Raw genomic sequence first — 21,210 nt, 5'->3', positions numbered from 1 at the left:
GGGCCAGCCGTTTCCACTGATCAGCCAAAGGCTCATTATAGATCAGTATAACAGATAAATTGCAACAACAAAAAAAGAAAGTAAAAAAATTACAAATTAACAGGCCCATGGGCTGCTGGCCACGTCACCTTTTAAAATGTTCTTTTACACCAAACAAAAAAATGGTCCAGCCCATCTGGCATTTGCAAGAATTGCCTGATGGCCAATCCGTCCTTGTCCCCTCATTAGGAATAGAGCACCAAAGAAAATATTTGAAATGGAGGAATCATCATTAAGGGAGAGTTCTGGAGATGGACAAGCCTTTGTTTATTATTATTGAATAAAAAAGTAAATTAGCCACAATACGGCAAACATGTGCAACTTCCATATATTTCAAATGGCATGGTATTCTGTTTAAGTTATACAAAGCATGCTCAAACATTGAACAGTTTATAAATACAGTTATTTACCTTTTAGCAGAGATCACTTCAAAAACAAACACTTTCTCCTGTCGCTTTTACTTAAAATGTAAAATATTTCTTTGAAACACAATGTGGACGATGGGTTCACACCAGCAGTTTCCAGATCACACACACACACACCTCGGAATACAAAACCATTTACAAACATTTGGATAGATAGCATGCATACAAAAATAGACACGTGTTTCTGATCAATGCTTCACAATTTACAGTACTGGTTTATTATTGCCAGTCCTCTTCTCTGTGCACCAGTTTCTGTTTATTATAAGAGAGAAATTCCACCCTGCAGCCATAATCTATGTTCACCCAGTCCTGGAGTGTTAATACTTTCAGAACCTCTGAGGCACAACACTGAAGTTGAAAGATAATCTCCTTACATTTTGAGCTGACATACCAGTTGCGTGATATCCAGTTTATGAAATAAATATATACGCTTAACATACTGTACACTCTCATAACACACAGACATACAGTACATACTCATTTACCATTCACACATGCATAACATAAACATTGTAGACATCAAAAATACAATTGCTTATTATAGTTAATTTAGGATCAAGATTAATTGTAGTGATACTGTGCACAACCCTGGCATAGTCTTCAGAACAGACAGTACTGTACAGAAGCAGAAGGTTCTAACATGGTCATGCAGGTGAGCAGTGAGTTAAAGGGCGCCCCACTAATGCAGTCTTTCAGATGGGTGGAAATATCCAATATCATCAAACCAGAAAAGGCTGTGAATGTCATGGTTGCCTTCTAGAAAAATAAATCAAACAATACATTCCTCCACAGACAATGTTCTGAGAGCGAGTAGGAGAGTGAGTGAGTGAGTCAATGAGATGGGGTGGACAGAAACCCAGAGTGAGATGTATGTGTGTTGAAGAGCTACTGAAATAGGTGGGGGGAGATGGGCGTAAAGACACATAACGTGACATTTTCCTCACACAAAACAATGAACTGTGCAAAAAAATACCATCAAACTCAGGCCAGGATTCAATCAGATCAGCGCTAACCCCGGTAGTGACAAACGCATAGCTAAATATTGCTTTTGACAGCTCCAACGCAGTTACACCTTCCACCACCTAAACGAAAGCAATATTAAAACCTCTTTGGGCTAGGGGGCAGTATTTTGACGTCTGGATGAAAAGCGTGCCCAAAGTAAGCTGCCTGTTACTCAGGCCCAGAAGCTCGGGTATACATATAATTGGTAGATTTGGATAGAAAGTTTCTAAAACTAAAGTTTCTAAAACTGTTATAATAATGTCTGTGAGTATAACAGAACTGATATGGCAGGCAAAAACACGAGGACAAACGACCCCCCCAAAAAATTCAGCCTACCACTGTTTACAATGACTGTCATTTTTAATATGATGTCAACAACTATATGATGTCAACCGTCTTTAGAAAGAGTTTCAGGCTTGTTTTTGAAAAAATGAGCTAGAATTTGTAGTTTTTCTAAGTGGCTCCCATTTTGCCTGTAGTGTTTTTATGCGCGTGGATTAATTCTTTGTTGTTCATCTCCGGTAAAGACAATAACGATTCTCCGTCTTAAATTTGATTGTTTATTTACGTATTAGGGTACCTGAGGTTTGATTATAAACGTTGTTTGACTTGTTTGGAGAAGTTTATTGGTAACGTTTGGGATTCATTTTGTATGCATTTTGAAGGAGGGAAACCGGTGGATTATTGAATGAAGCAAGTTTTTGGGGATATAAAGAAGGACTTTATTGAACAAAAGGACCATTTGTGATGTAACTGGGACCTTTTGGAGTGCCAACAGAAGAAGATCTTCAAAGGTAAGGTATTTATCTTATCGCTATTTCTGACTTTCGCACCTGCCTGGTTGAAATATGTTTTTAATACATTGTGTTCTGGGCGCTGTCCTCAGATAATCGCATGGTGTGCTTTTTCCGTAAAGCCTTTTTGAAATCTGACACAGCAGCTGGATTAACAAAAAGTTACCCTTTATTTATATGTATGTCACTTGTATTTTCATGAAAGTTAAATATTACTATTTCTGTAATTTGAATTTTGCGCTCTGCAATTTCACCGGATGTTGTCGAGGTGGGTCGCTAGCGGAACGCCTGCGCCAGAAAGGTTAAGCTATGCATTTGTCGGTTACCGCGGGTTAACGCTGATCTGATTGAATCCTGGCCTCACTATATTCTCCAGTGCAATTTATGCTGTAACTTTCCTTTAACCTTTTCACACTTGAGTTCCAAATATCTCCAACTGTCGCCCCTGCGTGAGTTTTTTCATGAGCGTGATGTCAGAATGCTCTCACTATTCCAAAATGTGATTGTTACACAACAGGACAGTTACCCGCGCTGCCCTCAAACCAAGACACGCTGCCTGCTAATTATAAATAGGCTATGTTTCAACTTGTCAATTTCAAATTATTTTCTAACAAGTTTTATTTTCTAACAAAAGTTTGGATTGAGGTGTGTTCCGCCTCCTCGTTAATTTGCATAAGAAGTAGCCCATTTCACTCTTGCTGACAATTTATGTTTGAGACTTTACTGAGCAGACAAACTTCTCTCTTCAACTTGAGCCCAAGGCATTGTGCATCTCTCGTCAGAACAGGCCTTGCACAAACGTTTTCCCCCAGCACATTTTCTGGCTGGGGCCCACATTGCCTTCATGGTTCTTTGTCTTACAAATTGGACTTTGGACACGTGTACATTCCTATCAAAGTAAGTGGTTAATTTTCTGTATATCGTGTTATTTATTTTTGATTTAACCTTTATTTAACAAGGCAAGTCAGTTAAACCTGTTAGTGTGTAGGGGGTGCTATTTTCACTTTGGGAAGAAATCGTGCCCAATTTAAACGGCCTCGTACTCTATTCTAGATCGTACAATATGCATATTATTATTACTATTGGATAGAAAACACTCTCAAGTTTCTAAAGCCGTTTGAATTATATCTGTGAGTAAAACAGAACTTAATTTGCAGCAAACTTCCTGTCAGGAAGTGAAAAATCTGAAATCGAGGCTCTGTTCCAGGGCCTTCCTATTCATTTGCTTGAAATCTATGAAATCTATGGATATACATGCACTTCATACACCTTCCACTAGATGTCAACAGGCAGTGGGAGGTGGAATGGGGTGTCTAGCTTGATCTGAGGTCGAACAAGAGCTCTTGGAATGACGTGACCCCAAATTTCCTTTGTCCAGCAAGGCGCGGGAAGGAACCCTGGATTGCCTTCTGAAAAGCTTTCGGTATAGATGGCTAATATCTCTGGCTTTGATTTTATTTGATACATGTGATAATATCATCGTAAAGTATGTTTTTTCAATATAGTTTTATCAGATTATTGAACGTTTATCGGGAGTTTTGGCGTTTTCCGTTCTCTGCGTTTGGTGAAGATGGACAACTTCGCGCCACTTGGCTAGCTTTGGTTGCTAATTCGACAGGAGAACGATTTATTCTGGACAAAGGACTCCTTGTACAAGATTCTGATGGAAGCTCAGCAAAAGTAGGAACCATTCATGATGTTATTTCGTATTTCTGTGGAAAATGTTTAGTACTATTTTCCGCCCTCATTGCAGGCGCTGTCTCGCTATAACGTAAGCTGTATGTCGTACTAAAGTTATTTTTAGAATTCTAACACGGTGATTGCATTAAGAACTAGTGTATCTTTCATTTGCTGTACAACATGTATTTTTTAGTAAAGTTTATGATGAGTTATTTGATTAGATTAGGTGAGTGTCAGAAATATATCCGGATAATTTTGTGCAGTTTGGCTACGTATTCACATTGTAAAACTACGATTTGTACCGCTAAATATGCACATTTTTGAACAAAACATATATGTATTGTGTAACATGATGTTATAGGACTGTCATCTGATGAAGTTTGTCAAGGTTAGTGAATCATTTTGTATCTTTTGCTGTTTTTTTTGCGATCGCTACCTTTGCGGTGAATGAATGCGGTTGTGTGGTTGGCTAATATAATGCTATATTGTGTTTTCGCTGTAAAACACTTAAAAAATCTGAAATATTGGCTGGATTCACAAGATGTTTATCTTTCATTTGCTGTACACCATGTATTTTTCATAAATGTTTTATGATGAGTATTTAGGTATTTCACGTTGCTATCTGTAGTTATTCTTGCTGCTTTGGTGCTATTTGTGATTGTAGCTGCGATGTAAAACTATGATTTATACCTGAAATATGCAAATTTTTCGAACAAAACTTAGATTTATTGTATAACATGTTATAAGACTGTCATCTGATGAAGTTGTTTCTTGGTTAGTGACTAATTCTATCTCTATTTGGGGGTTTTGTGCAAGCTACCTGTGCTGTGAAAGAAATGTCTGTGCTTTTTGTATTTGGTGGTGAGCTAACATAAATATATGTGGTGTTTTCGCTGTAAAACATTTTTTTAAATCGGACATGTTGGCTGGATTCACAAGATGTTTATCTTTCATTTGCTGTACTGGACTTGTTAATGTGTGAAAGTTAAATATTTCAAAAAAATATTTTTTGAATTTCGCGTGCTGCCTTTTCAGTGGAATGTGGGGGGGGGTTCCGCTAGTGGAACCCCGGGGCTAGAAAGGTTAAGAACAAATTCTTATTTACAATGACAGCCTACCAAAAGGCAAAAGGACTACTGCGGGGACGGGGGCTGGGATTAAAAATACATTTAAATGTAATAAAAATATAGGACAAAACACACATCACGATCCAGATATTTGTATGGATCATAATGTATTTACTCTTTTATTAACATGTTTTCAAGTTCTGCTGACAAATAATGCATTCCGATTCTTGCATAGATTGTAATGGACACATTTGATGCGTGTAAAATACTTGAATGTTGTTCTGATTATGATGTGCTAATGCTAAGCTATTTGCCGGCTATGTGTGGCGCCATGTTTGTGAACATTTTGTTTTTCACGTTAGCGTCTGTCAGACCAAAGATGTTATCACAACTCGACTGACTTATGATGCTTTCAAGACAACTGTGAACTCTGAAAAATACGAGGTAAAATCATGACATCAATGATCTTTGCATCAGAAAGTTGGAGCTCTTTCTAGAGGCCCGAGTTCCCGAGTTGGAATTCCGAATTGGATGACCGTTCAAAACTTTTTCCTGAGTTCCCAGTTGTCGTGAATGCGGCATCAGATTGTAACTTTGGTACCTCAGGGTTACCAGCTCCGATCCCTCTTTCCAGGGGGTTTACTTTTATTTAGCGTATAACCTTCTTGTGTTTGCCCCCCATTTATTGATAAATCCCCCATCATAGTAGTATTTCCTGCATCATATCCCCACAAGATACCTTCCCCCATTTCTACCCTCAATGGATTTGAAACCCCCCCACAAATGAAAGAAACCCCCCCACAAACCCCCCTAAAATGGTTTCATCCCTGTTTAGGTTTTGGACTATGGTTAGGCTAGGCAGTAGGCTTGTATTAATGTGATGATCTGTGAGGTAAAAACCTTTATTTGCTTTGTGATTTGTCAAAAACGGTTAACGACTTGTCAAGTCATGTGCTCCAGTTCTTGTATACACTGTAACAAGTACATCAACAATTTGTAATATGCTGAAAAGTGGCTAAACTAAGTTAAAACTTCTTATGGCTGGGTGGCAGTATTGAGTAGCTTGGATGAAAAGGTGCCCAGAGTAAACTGCCTGCTACTCAGGCTCAGAGGCTAAGATATGCATATTGTTAGTAGATTTGGATAGAAAACATCGCATTTCTGAAGACAAAGGAATTCTCCGGTTGAAACATTATTGAAGATCTATGTTAAAAACATCCTAAAGATTGATTCTATACATCGTTTGACATGTTTCTACGAACTGTAATGGAATTGTTTGACTTTTCGTCTGTCCTGCGTGTCATGAAAGTGGATTACTGGACTGAACGTGCGAACAAAATGAAGGTATTTGGACATAAATGATGGACTATATTGAACAAAACAAACATTTCTTGTGGAACTGCGATTCCTGGGAGTGCATTCTGATGAAGATCATCAAAGGTAAGTGAATATTTATAATGCTATTTCTGACTTCTGTTGACTTCAAAAAATGGTGGATATCTTTATGGCTTATTTGGGCTCTGAGCGCCATACTCAGATTATAGCATGGTGTGCTTTTTCCGTAAAGTTTTTTGAAATCTGACACAGCGGTTGCATTAAGAACAAGTGTATCTTCAATTCTATGTAAAACATGTATCTTTCATCAAAGTTTATGATGAGTATTTCTGTTATTTGATGTGGCTCTGCAATTTCTCAGGATATTTTGGAGGAATTTCTGAACATGGCGCCAATGTAAACTGAGGTTTTTGGATATAAATATGAACTTTACCGAACAAAACATACATGTATTGTGTAACATGAAGTCCTATGAGTGTCATCTGATGAAGATCATCAAAGGTTAGTGATTAATTTTATCTATATTTCTGCTTTTTGTGACTGCTATATTTCGCTGGGAAAATGGCTGTGCTCACTGTGGTTTGGTGGTGACCTAACATAATCGTTTGTAGTGCTTTCGCCGAAAAGCATATTTGAAATCGGACACTTTGGTGGGATTAACAACAAGATTACCTTTAAAAAGATATAAGACACATGTATGTTTGAGGAATTTTAATTATGAGACTTGATGTTTGAATTTGGCGCCCTGCACTTTCACTGGCTGTTGTCATATCGATCCCGTTAACGGGATCTCAGCCGTAAGAAGTTAATATGTTATGGTTATTTTGCTCACTGAACAAACTATTTTGCATGAGGTAGGTCATTAGAAGCAGATGTGGGCATGCAGAGAGAGTGAGATTGAGTGAGTGTGTGAGAGAGAGAGAAAGAGAGAGAGAAAGAGAGGAGGGGTGTAACACTGGTTCTTATGGTTGTCTTCCAGGGATGAGGGGATGTCTGGGGTAGGGCAGTAAGGGCACGTCCCTTGGCAGGATGTATGGGGTGACTGTAATGGCGCTGCTGTGTCCATGGTCTGTTCCACATAGGCTATCCTAAAAAACCCAACGATGGTTCAGAGTCCTGAAGAGGGACATTCTGTCGGGAGGAGAGAAGAGTACGATTTAAGAGGTAATACACTGTATACACTACAAACACAGTACACACACTGTACATACACTATATTCTATAGGTCCTGTCGTACCTTCAGAGCACTCTGTAGGATGCGGAGACGGTGGAGCTTTTCACTGAGCAGTGGGTCATTGACGCGGCGGACGAAGGAGCGTTTGTACTCCAGACGGGAGGAAGGCCGATGATCGCCTATGGAGGACAGGTTGGCCCTCTCCAGGGCCCGGTACAGGTCCCCCAAAGAGTCAGCCTGAGGACGTCCCTCTCGCTCACAGCCTGAGGACAAGCATATTCACCATACGTGTCTTTCATCTGCTGTTTTATTTTGCACCACATAAACAACAACAACAACAACAACATACATGTGAATCTAGATCTCAGCACAGCATTGCACTTCCTCAAGGGCAGGCAACACACACACAGTAGGCTGCTACTGTGGAATTTCCCATGCTATCCTTTACATACAGTGCATTTGGAAAGTATTCAGACCCCTTCACTTTTTCCACATTTTGATACGTTACAGGTTTATTCTAAAATTGATTAAATTGTTTTTTCCCCTCATCAAAATACACACAATACCCCGTAATTACAAAGCAAAAACAGTTTTTTTTAAAATGTTTGCAAATTTATTACAAATAAAAAACTGAAATATCACATTTACACAAGTATTCAGAACCTTTACTCAGTACTTTGTTGAAGAACCTTTGGCAGCGATTACAGCTTCAAATCTTCTTGGGTTTGATGCTACAAGCTTGACACACCTGTATTTGGGGAGTTTCTCCCATTCTCTGCAGAGACTCTCAGACTCTGTAAGATTGGATGGGGATCGTGGCTGCACAATTTTCACAATTTTCAGGTCTCTCCAGAGATGTTAAATCGGGTTCAAGTCCGGGCTCTGGCTGGCCCACTCATGGACATTCTGAGACTTGTTCCGAAGCCACTGCGTTGTCTTGGCTGTGTACTAAGGCTCATTGTCCTGTTGGAAGGTGAAACTTCACCCCAGTCTGAAGTCCTAAGTGCTCTGGAGCAGGTTTTCATCAAGGATCTCTCTGTACTTTGTTCCGTTCATCTTTCCCTCGATCTTGACTAGTATCCTATTCCCTGCCGCTGAAAGACTTCCCGACAGCATGATGCTGCCACCACCATGCTTCACCGTAGGGATTGTATTGGCCAGGTGATGAGCGGTGCCTTTTTTCCTCCAGACATGACGCTTGGCATTCAGGCTAAAGAGTTCAATCTTGGTTTCATTATGGCTATCTTCAAGCGTGCTGTCATGTGCCTTTTACATTTCCTCATCTCCCACCCCTTCTAATACAACTAGCCCCGATGCTCCTCCATCTTTTTTCCCTACTCCACAACAAAGTTTCTCCCTGCAGGCAGTCACTGAGTCCGAGGTGCTAAAGGAGCTTAATTTTCTCAATAGGGGGTGCTGTTGGCACTTTGTAATAATTTCGTTCCCAAATTAAACTGCCTCGTACTCAATTCTTGCTCGTACAATATGCATATTATTATTACTATTGGATAGAAAACACTCTCTAGTTTCTAAAACCGTTTGAATTATATCTGTGAGTAAAACAGAACTGGAGCAATTTTCCTATGAGGATGTGAGAATGCTGAAATCTGCCGGCTGTTCTGAGATCCATTTATAAATCTGCCTTCTATTGGTTGAGATGCACTGCATATGCCTTCCCCTGGATGTCAGCGAATAGTGAGAATTGAAATGGTGTTGCTAGGCAGATCTGAGAGCTTATAAATGGGCTGGGAACGTGGGGTCCCTCCTTTGTTCTCTTCGCCAGGACGCAGAAAGGACCTCTGGCTGTCGTTCTAGAAAGCTCCCGTTATAGCCCTTAGATATATCCGGCTCTGTTTTTATTTGATATAGGTGTTAAAGACATCATAATGTTGTTATATTAAACCGAGTTATATCAGTTTATATCAGTATATTGCGATTTTCGGATATTTATTAGTGCTGCGTTTTAGTGAGTAGGGCACGTCTTTGCCACATGGCTAATGTTTACTGCTAATTCGAACGTTGAAGACGACAATCTACAACTGAGCAACGATTCTTTTGGAAAAAGGACAACTTGCCCAAGATTCTGATGGAAGCTCATCAAATAGTAAGAACTATTTATGATGTTAATTCGTTGTTCTGTTGAAAAATGTTAAACTCATATTTCGCCATTAATCTCGGTGTGGTCTCGCTTTAACGCACGCTGTATGTTGTAGTAACTTTAATTTTAAAAATCTAACACAGCGATTACATTAAGAACTAATGTATCTTTCATTTGCTGTCCAACCTGTATTTTTTAGTCAAGTTTAGGATTAGTTACTGATTAGACTAGGTGCCTCTCCCAAGATTTCTCCCGACATAATGTTGGCAGCTTGGCTACTTTTCTCATTGTATAACCACGATTTGTGCCGCTAAATATGCACATTTTCGAACAAACTCTATATGCATTGTGTAATATGATGTTATAGGACTGTTATCTGAAGAAGTTTGAGGTTAGTGAAAAAATTAATATCTTTTGCTGGTTTATTCGTTATCGCTATTGTTGGCCTGAATCAATGCTGTTGTGTGGTTGGCTATTGTAGTAAGCTAATATAATGCTATATTGTGTTTTCGCTGTAAAACACTTAAGAAATCTGAAATATTGTCTGGATTCACAAGATCTTTGTCTTTCATTTGCTGTACGCTGTGTATTTTTCAGAAATGTTTTATGATGAGTATTTAGGTAATACACGATGGTCTCTGTAATTATTCTAGTTGCTTTGGTGAGAATTGTGATGGTGGCTGCAATGGTAAACTATGATTTATACCTGAAATATGCACATTTTTCTAACAAAACATATGCTATACAATAAATATGTTATCAGACTGTCATCTGATGAAGTTGTTTCTTGGTTAGTGGCTATTTATATCTTTATTTGGTCGAAATTGTGATAGCTACCTATGCAGGAAAAAAATTGTGGAAAAAAAAGTTGTGTCTTTTGCTACCGTGGTTAGCTAATAGATTTACATATTGTGTCTTCCCTGTAAAACATTTTAAAAATCAGAAATGATGGCTGGATTCACAAGATGTGTATCTTTCATCTGGTGTCTTGGACTTGTGATTTAATGATATTTAGATGCTAGTATTTACTTGTGACGCTATGCTAGGCTATGCTAGCCAGCTTTTTTACTGATGGGGGTGCTCCCGGATCCGGGATTGTGATGAAGTAGAAGTTAACCTCTCTTGGGTAGGGGGGGCAGTATTTTGATGTCCGGATGAAAAGCGTGCCCAAAGTAAACTGCCTGTTACTCAGGCCCAGAAGCTAGGATATGCATATCATTGGTAGATGTGGATAGAAAACACTCTAAAGTTTCTAAAACTGTTAAAATAATGTCTGTGAGTATAACAGAACTGATATGGCAGGCGAAAACCCGAGGACAAACCACCCCCCCCCCCAAAAAAAATTAGCCTACAACTGTTTACAATGGCTGTCATTTTTAATGAGGCAAACCTCCCATATTGCAGTTCCTAGGGCTTCCACTAGATGTCAACAGTCTTTAGAAAGAGTTTCAGGCTGGTTTTTGGAAAAATTGGCCAGAAATTGTAGTTTTTCTAGGTGGCTCCCATTTTGGCTGTAGTGTTTCCAAGCGCGTTCCAAGCGCGTGGAAGAGAGCGCGTTCTTTGGTATTTTTCTCAGGGAAAAGACAATAACGATTCTCCGTCTTAAATTTTACCGTTTATTTGCGTATTAGGGTACCTAAGGTTTGATTATAAACGTTGTTTGACTTGTTGGAAAAGTTTATAAGTAACGTTTGGGTTTAATTTTGTATGCATTCTGATGGAGGGAAACAGGGTGGATTGTTGACGGAAGCGCGCCAGCAAAACTGAGTTTTTATGGATATAAAGAAGGACATTATAGAACAAAAGGACCATTTGTGATGTAACTGGGACCTTTTGGAGTGCCAACAGAAGAAGATCATCAAAGGCATGACATTTTTTATATCGCTATTATTCTGCATTTTATATCGGCATTTTATTTCGGACTTTCGTGTCGCACCTGCCTTGTTGAAATATGTTTTTCATGTGTTTGTATGCGAGGCGCTGTCCTCAGATAATCGCATGGTTTGCTTTCGCCGTAAAGCCTTTTTGAAATCTGACACTGCGGCTGGATTAACAAGAAGTTAAGCTTTATTTTGATGTATTACACTTGTGATCTTATGAAAGCTAAATATTTGACGCTACCATCCCACCTGCCCATAAGAAGTTAAACTTGACCCCCGAAAAACATCTGGGTCAGATGGTTTAGACCCTTTCTTCTTTAAGGTTGCTGGCCCTATAATCGCCAAGCCTATCTCTGACCTTTTTAACCTGTCTCTTCTCTCTGGGGAGGTTCCCATTGCTTGGAAGGCAGCCACGGTTTGTCCTTTATTTAAAGGGGAGATCAAGCTGATCCTAATTGTTACAGGCCTATTTCTATTTTGCCCTGTTTATCAAAAGTGTTGGAAACACTTGTCAATAATCAACTGACTGGGTTTCTTGATGTCTATATTATTCTCTCTGGTATGCAATCTGGTTTCCACTCAGGTTATGGATGTGTCACCGCAATGTTAAAGTCCTCAATGATGTCACCATTGCCCTTGATTCTAAGCAATGTTGTGCTGTTATTTTTATCGACTTGGCCAAAGCTTTTGATACGGTAGACCAGGTATTCCCAAACCCCCAGGGGTACGAGCAATGCCATCGGGGGTACGCCAAATAAAAATTTGATTCACATAAAAAGTTATTATTATTATTTATAAAAATAAATAAAAATCTTCACATTTTCAAACAGTACATTTATATTTTCCAATGAGGCTATTCTTTTGGGTGAGGTTTTTTTCTCACCTAAGTAGCCTCGTTTCACTGCCAAAAATAAAATGAAACCATCTAGTGTTCAGCGAAATAACATAATGTCAAATACAGGTAGCCTAGTCTAATAATTAACATTAACCGTTATTCTCTCGCGGGAAACCTTCACTCTTGCGCAGACATTTAGAATAGAAACATGACAATTTGAAAAATAAGCCATGGGAGTTTTTTGAGCGAGAATAATAATGACTTTTGAGTAGTAAGACATGTATAAAAGCAACAGATACCATTTATAAGAAGGCTAGAAGTGTCTTATATGGTGAGCTACCGTGTGGCTAGGACAGGCAAGACCCATACTATTGTGGAGGATTTAATTCTTCCTGCTGCCGCAGATATGGCTGGGACAATTCTGGAGGAAAAGGTCAAAAACTATACAGACAATGCCTTCATCAAACAACACTGTTTCACGACGCATCAGTGACATGGCAGGAGATGTTTTGGAACAATTACTGCTTCGCATACAAGCCAGTGAATTATATGCATTACAGCTGGATGAGTCAACAGACGTGGCAGGCCTGGCACAGCTTCTGGTATATGTCTGTTACGTTTATGGGGGGTCAATTAAGGAAGACATCCTCTTCTGCAAACCACTAGAAACCAGGACAACATGAGAGGATATTTTTAAAGGACTGGACAGCTTTGTGACATCAATTGGACTTTGGTGGTCAAGATGTGTTGGTATCTGTACAGATGGCGCAAAAGCCATGACAGCGAGACATAGTGGAGTGGTAACACGCGTGCAAGCAGTTGCTCTCGACACCGCTTAGGTACACTGCAGCATCCACCGAGAGGCTCTTGCTGCCAAGGGAATGCCTGACAGCTTGAAAGATGTTTTCGACACGATAGTGAAAATGGTTAACTTTGTTAATGCAAGGCCCCTAAAAACTCTCATGTATTTTCTGCATTATGCAATGATATGGGAAGCGACCATAACGCTTTTACAACATACAGAAGTGTGCTGGTTATCAAGGGGCAAAGTATTGACACGTTTTTTTAAATTGAGAGACGAGCTTAAAGTTTTCTTTACTGACCCAAATATTCATTTGTCTGACCGCTTGCATGATGCGAGTTTCTCACACAACTGGCCTCTCTGGGTGATGTTTTTTCTCGCCTGAATGATCTGAATCTAGGATTACAGGGTCTCTCCGAAACTATATTCAATGTGCGGGACAAAATTGAGGCTATGATTAAGAAGTCGGAGCTCTTTTCTGTCTGCATTAACAAGGACAACACACAGGTATTTCCCTCATTGTATGATTTTTTTTGTGTGCAAATTAACTTAAGCTACGGACAATGTCAAATGTGATATAGCGAAGCACCTGAGTGAGCTGGTTGCGCAATAACGCAGGTACTTTCCCGAAACAGACGACACAAACAACTGGATTCGTTATCCCTTTCATGCCCTGTCTCCAGTCCATTTACCGATATCTGAACAAGACAGCCTCATCGAAATTGCAACAAGCGGTTCTGTGAAATTTTAATTTCAATCAGAAGCCACTGCCAGATTTCTGGATAGGGCTGCGCTCAGAGTTTCTTGCCTTGGCAAATCGCGCTGTTAAGACACTGATCAAGCCCTTTTCAACCACGTACCTATGTGAGAGTGGATTCTCGGCCCTCACTAGATACAGGCACAGACTGTGTGTGGAAAATTATTTAAGACTGAGACTCTCTCCAATACAACCCAACATTGCAGAGTTATGTGCATCCTTTCAAGCACATCCTTCTCATTAACCGGTGGTGAGTTATTCATAATTGTTGATGAACAAATAAGGCTTTATATACAAGATGGCTAAATAGAGAGCATAATTATTGATTATTATTATATTAGTATTTGTGCCCTGGTCCTATAAGAGCTCTTTGTCACTTCCCACAAGCCAGGTTGTAACAAACTCACACTCATTCTTATGTTTAATAAATGCATCGTATAGTGTGTGTGTGTGTGTGTGTGTGTGTGTGTGTGTGTGTGTGTGTGTGTGTGTGTGTGTGTGTGTGTGTGTGTGTGTGTGTGTGTGTGTGTGTGTGTGTGTGTGTGTGTGTGTGTGTGTGTGTGTGTGGCAGGCTTACAATGATGGCAAAAAACTACATTTCAGAGTGCGCTGACCCTGGTGCTAGAGGGGGTACGCAGCTGGAGATTGAATGTTTGAAGAGGCACAGGACTATAAAAAGGTTGGGAACCACTGCAGTAGACCATTCCATTCTTGTGTGCCGGCTAAGGAGTATTGGTGTCTCTGAGGGGTCTTTGGCCTGGTTTGCTAACTACCTCTCTCAAAGAGTGCAGTGTATAAAGTCAGAACATCTGCTGTCTCAGACACTGCCTGTCACCAAGGGTGTACCCCAAGGCTTGATCCTAGGCCCCACGCTCTTCTCAATTTACATCAACAACATAGCTCAGGCAGTAGGAAGCTCTCTCATTCATTTATATGCAGATGATACAGTCTTATACTCAGCTCTGCCCCTCAACGGATGTTGTGTTAAACGCTTTACAACAAAGCTTTCTTAGTGTTCAACAAGTTTTCTCTGCCCCTAACCTTGTTCTGAACACCTCCGAAACAAAGGAAGAAGAAGAAGAATGCCCCTCTCCCCACAGGTGTGATTACTACCTCTGAGGGTTTAGAGCTTGAGGTAGTCACCTCATACAAGTACTTGGGAGTATGGCTAGATGGTACACTATCCTTCTCTCAGCACATATCAAAGCTGCAGGCTAAAGTTACATCTAGACTTGGTTTCCTCTATTGTAATCGCTCCTCTTTCACCTCAGCTGCCAAACTAACCCTGACTGAGATGACCATCCTACCCATGCTAGATTACGGAGAAGTAATTTATAGATCGGCAGGTAAGGGTGCTCTCGAGCGGCTGGACGTTCTTTACCATTCAGCCATCAGATTTGCCACCAATGCTCCTTATAGGACACATCACTCTTCTGTAAACTGGTCATCTCTGTATACCCGTCGCAAGACCCACTGGTTGATGCTTATTTATAAAACCCTCTTAGGCCTCACTCCCTGCTATCTCAGATGTCTACTGCAGCCCTCATCCTCCACATACAACGCTCGTTCTACCAGTCACATTCTGTTAAACTTCCCCAAAGCACACACATCCCTGGGTCGCTCGTCCTTTCAGTTCGCTGCAGCTAGCGACTGGAACGAGCTGCAACAAACACTCAAACTGGACAGTTTTATCTCAATCTCTCAATTCAAAGACTCAATCATGGACACTCTTACTGACAGTTGTGCTGCTTTGCGTGATGTATTGTTGTCTCTACCTTCTTGCCCTTTGTGCTGTTGTTTGTGCCCAATAATGTTTGTACCGTGTTTTGTGCTGCTGCCATGTTGTGTTGCTACCATGTTGTTGTCATGTTGTGTTGCTAACATGCTCTGTTGTCATGTGTTGCTGCCATGCTATGTTTTTCCTCTTAGGTCTCTCTTTATGTAGTGTTGTCTCTTGTCGTGATGTGTGTTTTGTCCTATATATATATATATTTAAAATATATATATTTTTAATCCCAGCACCGGTTCCCGCAGGAGGCATTTTGGCTTTTGGTAGGCCGTCATTGTAAATAAGAATTTGTTCATAACTGACTTGCCTAGTTAAATAAAGGATAAATAAAAAAATAAAAGGAGTGGCTTCCGTCTGGCCACTCTACCTTAATGGCCCGATTGGTGGAGTGCTGCAGAGATGGTTGTCCTTCTGGAAGGTTCTCCCATCTCCACAGAGGAACTATGGAGCCACCATCTCTGGAGAGACCTGAAAATAGCTGTGCAGCAACACTCCCCATCCAATCTGACAGAGCTTGAGAGGATCTGCAGAGAAGAATGGGAGAAACTCCCAAAAGACAGGTGTACCAAGCTTGTAGCGTTATACCCAAGAAGACTCAAGGCTGTAATCGCTGCCAAAGGTGCTTCAACAAAGTACTGAGTAAAGGATCTGAATACTTATGTAAATGTAGTATTTCAGTTTTTGCTTCGTCATTATGGGGTATTGTGTGTAGATTGATGAGAAAAAAATGATTAAATACATTTTAGAATAAGGCTGTAACGTAACAATGTGGAAAAAGTGAAGAGGTCTGAATACTTTCCCGGATGCACTGTATACTGCCCTCTTATGGTGCTATTGTCACATAGCTCTTATCTTATGTTAAGTTATCTGGCAAGCTTTGTGGACTCAAACAGACACAAAGGTTTTGTGTCTGGTGGTTGTCATACTATGTTGTGCATTTGTGAGACGTGCTGTGTGATTCGGGGGTCAGTTGTAAATCTGTGCCTCTTGAAGTGTATCATATAGTGTTTGCTGCATGTTTTGTGTTAGATATAGTCTACAGAGAGAGCAGTAGAGAAATTAGGCAGATAAAAAGTCCCCTTAGGCATGTTTCTTTGTCCTCTTCAAAATTCAACATTAACATGGGCTGAAAGGATTCTTCCTCACCCCACTCCCCCCAAAAAACACAAACACGCATGCATTTGTGTGTGTGTATGTGTGTCTATTTGTTATCTTAGGGCAGGCTTGAACATTTAAGTACATTTGTCTGCTTGCCTCTACACATGACAGCGTCCGATTGAATATTTACGATATGGATTTATGGAGGTGTTATATGTATCTTTTCAACTGAATTAATTTCTGTGTTTGTTATGTACTGTATATGGATGTGTGAACTTGTCAGGATATGGCTGTAAGCTACCTCTCTCTGTCTCTCTATAGGGCATGTACATCAAATCGACATATGACGGCCTGCATGTCATCACTGGAACTACAGAGGGAGTGAGTATATCTTCAACATGCTGAGTCAGGGCTATGAAGCCATTTGGCATGTAGATCATTTTCCTATGATACAGACGGAGAAGTGTCACTCATGGCTGTGTCACAGTGAATTCCATTAATGACAGTGAACAGCATCAGGCCAATCAGTTTTTATAGCTGTGTGATGTGTCTTCCTCTCCATAAGTCTCTGGCTGACCGCTGTAAGAAAATCCACGCAGGCGATGAAGTCATCCAGGTCAATCATCAGACAGTGGTGCGTCTCTCTCTCTCTTCTTACCTTATCTCTCTGCCCATCCCCTTTATCTTATTCTCATCTTACGTTTACATACTGGTATATGACTACCCTATGATTACTACTATGCTTGTGTGAAAGGTCGCCCTATGTGTTTTTCATTGTGCGTGTGTGTGTGCCTGTAAGACATCGAGGAGGGGGTTGGGCTGCCAGGATGAATTAGTGTCAATTAGGACACTAAGATTTCACTTCACTTTAGAGTAGTGTCCTGGAGGTCTGTAGGGATGGGGGATGGGGCTGGTCTAAATCTCAGACAATCAGCAAAGTCTGTGACACAGACTGTGTCTGCACAATGCCTTTAATTAGCAACGTCACTCACTACTGGTTACCAGGTTATAACCCTACAAGTAAACATTTCCATTTAAGTATATTCAACTATTTATACCCATGAAGTTATATCCTAGAATGTGGCAGAGAGAGTGAGAGTGAGGTTGTTGTCAAATCTCTTTCTTCTCTGCCTCACAGTGTCATGTCTCTCCATTTCATGGTGTCATCGTGGCTGCCACATCTTTGTCCCGTGTCTCAGTCATGTCTCAGTAATGTCTCACCTGTGTCTCAGTCATGTCTCAATAATGTCTCACCTGTGTCTCAGTCATGTCTCAGTCATGTCTCACCTGTGTCTCAGTCATGTCTCAGTCATGTCTCACCTGTGTCTCAGTCATGTCTCAGTAATGTCTCACCTGTGTCTCAGTCATGTCTCAGTAATGTCTCACCTGTGTCTCAGTCATGTCTCACCTGTGTCTCTGGCCAGCTGGTAGCGGTGGTGGTCCCTGTGGTCAGAGTCGCTGGCCGAGGCTGAGAGAATGGCATGGAGCCCACTGTCTCGGGGAAGGGTGAAGCTACGGTGTTTCCCCCCAGCCTCTACAGGGACACTGGGGCTGAGTTGCAGGGGCAGTGGGCCATAGTGCTCCTGCAGCAGGCTGCGCTGAGCAGGGAGGGTTGACTGGCGACGGTACTCCACAGAAAGGCAACCTCCTCCAGGGGAATGCAGCAGGGCCTCATCCAGGGGCAGGGTCTGCAGGTAGTGGAGCCCCGTGCTGCCCAGGGGAGCCTCAATCAAGTCCTGCCACGAACGCCGTTGGCTGGAAGACTTCTGACCAGGGGAGCCGCTCCCGCTGCCCTCCTGTGGCTCGGGGTGGAACTCCTCATGAGAGGAGGGTGACTGGAAGGTTTCAGAGGAGAGGCGGCCGTGTTTGGGCTCCAGGTATGGACTCATCTGGGACACCTAAAGAGAACCAGACAGAGAGGTGTAATGGCATTGTAACGGTTATTAATATAAATACCAGAATGATAAAGAAGGAAGAGACGCAGCTAGAGAGGTATATAATGGCATTGTAACAATAATGTAAATAACATAGTAAAACTACGCACAGAGTTGTTGTCTAACTTTTTAAAGAGAGATTAACTTGCCGAGGGGGGCCTGGGGTAGCTGTCGTAGGGGGGTGGAGGGCTGTCCTGTTTGGGTATGGTTGATGGCATCTCCATGTCCTCATGGTCACTTTCACTCCAGTAGTCTGGTGATGATGACAAGGAAAAAGCAGAAAAGAGGACACGTCACCATCAGAAAGAGACAATGTGGGGGGATTTTCTAAAGTAGGGCAAACAAAGCAGCTATTGTCCTTTATTATTGCCAGCTTTATTAATGTGTATTCATGTATTCTCACCCTGGTCCTGTCGGATCCTCTCTTGCTCCGAGTAACCTGCCACTGCCATGGTCAAACGACTCAGCCACCTGTGAGGGAACAACACTAATGAAACGTGACAGCTACACACCATTCCAGATCTCACACACCACATACCATTCTGTTATCCCCTGTTGTTTTTGCATCTCTCATCAGCTCACCTGGTCATCTGCCTAGCCCTATTTTCCTACACTTTCCAGGTTTCTGTCAGTCTGTCTCACCTGCTTGTCTCTTCCGGTCTCCCCCTCTCATATCTCAGCACTGTGTCAGCTACAGTAATCATCACTGACAGTGACTCTCACCTATTCATGTCATCCACATTGTCTGCTGCAAAGTAGAAACTCTTGATCTTTGGATGGCAGGCCTTGAAAGCACTGGAACACAGAAACATGATGTTAAGGACAGATTCCACCATACTGTAAATATCCTGGGGCACACACACAGACTGCATATTCTGTACTGTACATAGAGACACAAGACACCCATAAACATATGTTGCATTTAAAGACACACACACACGTTCTCGACATATTCAAACAAACACATGTCGAGGTTCACAGAGACAAACAGACCACAAGACTCAAATATGAATGAATCGGTAAATAAACACAAATACATGTACTCACTACTTCCTACGGCACTCAGATGCACGATCAATCTTGAATTCAGGGAGACTTACAAAGCCCTCTGCCTTTTCATCCTGAGGGAGGAAAAAACACAATATCGTATATTGTTCTAACACCCATTCATTTTCTGACACATACAAAAAATATAAAGGGATGGTTCACATTTTAGATCAGATAATCAGGACAGGAAGCCACGGTACTACAAATCAGCAAGTCTGTCAGTGTCAGTGTCACTCACACACTCACCTCCTCATTCATGTACCAGTACAGGCAGGTATCTTTCAGGATGAACCAGTACTTTTTCCACTTCTGGGAGAAATAACTTTTAGCATCCTTCTTCTTCCACAGCCAGCCCTCACAGTCCCCATGCCCCAGGTCCTTACAGGAGATACGCCTCTTACTGATGGAGGACAGAGAGCCACCTACTGAAGTGAGGAGAGAGTAGGAGAGGGGTAGCAGTGAAGGGACTGTATTGGGTGATCTGCGTCAGCATACATTTATGTATCTCCAGTAGCTGTATGAACTGCATACTTGAGACTGTACATGGGGTATGAACTGTAGGTTTTGAATAACTCACCTTTACTTTTCTTCCTAGACCTTGAGAGCAGCGAGGATCGTTCAAACATCTACAAAATAACACACATGAAATTGAGAGATAGCAATACACATTGATCTGTCTCCACTGTTATCAGTTCTCAAAATAACTTACCATAATCACAACAAACAAACTGTATAAGTCAGTGTTGTCTCAGGGGTCTGGGACCAATGGGACTTACATGGTAGAGGGAGGCAGAGTCAGAGCTGGACATGGACATGGAGACCTCCATCTGGAGGGCTGGGTGGAGGGCGTAGTGGGCAGGGCTGCTTTTGTCACTCTTCTTCCTGCTGCGTCCTGTCAAGTACTCCTCTGGCATGGCCTTGTCCTCACTCTGACTCACATATCGCAGCAGGGAGTTTTCTATGGGAGCAGGAAAGGCCAGCAATTCTATCACTTTGTCTAATGCCATTTGATTCTATAGACCTACAATGTGTACATCATTTCTACCTACTGAATATTAATTGCGCTGTAACTTAGTTAAAACCTCTACTGGATCAGTGTCCCAGAAATCGGGACAGTTGCTGCTCAATATTTGACTTGAATGGCATTGTAAACAAAAGCCAACTTTCCGTGGCATAGACATGTCTTATATGGTCAGAAAGCTTAAATGTTGTTAATCTAACCACAGTGTACAATTTACAGTAGCTATTACAGCTAAAAAAATACCATGCTATTGTTTGAGGATAGTGCAGAACAACATAACACTTTTATCAAGGCAACTGGTTTGATACATTCACCTCTGACGTTATATAATGTACTTACATTCAGTAATCTTGCTCTGATTTGGCATCCTGAGGGTATCAGAGACCAAATGTAGCATAGTTTTGTTTGATAAAATCAATTTCTATATCCTAAC

At 41.2% G+C, this 21,210-nt stretch overlaps 1 protein-coding gene across 7 annotated transcripts in view; it reads right to left on the bottom strand.

Annotated features, from left to right (window-relative positions):
- Positions 1-282: 282 nt before the first annotated feature.
- LOC129816754 (connector enhancer of kinase suppressor of ras 2-like) overlaps positions 283-21,210 on the bottom strand; it is a 78,850-nt gene continuing 57,922 nt past the window's right edge. For 4 of the 7 annotated variants that reach the window (XM_055871657.1, XM_055871664.1, XM_055871621.1 and 1 more), the window contains 10 exons: positions 20,533-20,714; positions 20,334-20,382; positions 20,003-20,178; positions 19,757-19,830; positions 19,433-19,504; positions 19,113-19,180; positions 18,859-18,962; positions 18,184-18,673; positions 7,580-7,779; positions 283-7,473 (listed from right to left, as the gene is read on the bottom strand). In XM_055871657.1, coding sequence (XP_055727632.1) covers positions 7,426-7,473; positions 7,580-7,779; positions 18,184-18,673; positions 18,859-18,962; positions 19,113-19,180; positions 19,433-19,504; positions 19,757-19,830; positions 20,003-20,178; positions 20,334-20,382; positions 20,533-20,714 — 1,463 coding nt within the window. In that variant the 3' untranslated portion in view covers positions 283-7,425. Of the gene's footprint in view, positions 7,474-7,579; positions 7,780-18,183; positions 18,674-18,858; positions 18,963-19,112; positions 19,181-19,432; positions 19,505-19,756; positions 19,831-20,002; positions 20,182-20,333; positions 20,383-20,532; positions 20,715-21,210 lie in introns of all 7 variants that reach the window. The other 3 variants (XM_055871649.1, XM_055871613.1, XM_055871630.1) reach the window with 1 other exon arrangement.

The sequence above is a fragment of the Salvelinus fontinalis genome, chromosome 2, assembly GCF_029448725.1.
Source record: "Salvelinus fontinalis isolate EN_2023a chromosome 2, ASM2944872v1, whole genome shotgun sequence".
NCBI classification, from domain to species: Eukaryota; Metazoa; Chordata; class Actinopteri; order Salmoniformes; family Salmonidae; genus Salvelinus; species Salvelinus fontinalis.
This window is presented reverse-complemented; position numbering and strand designations above follow the sequence as displayed.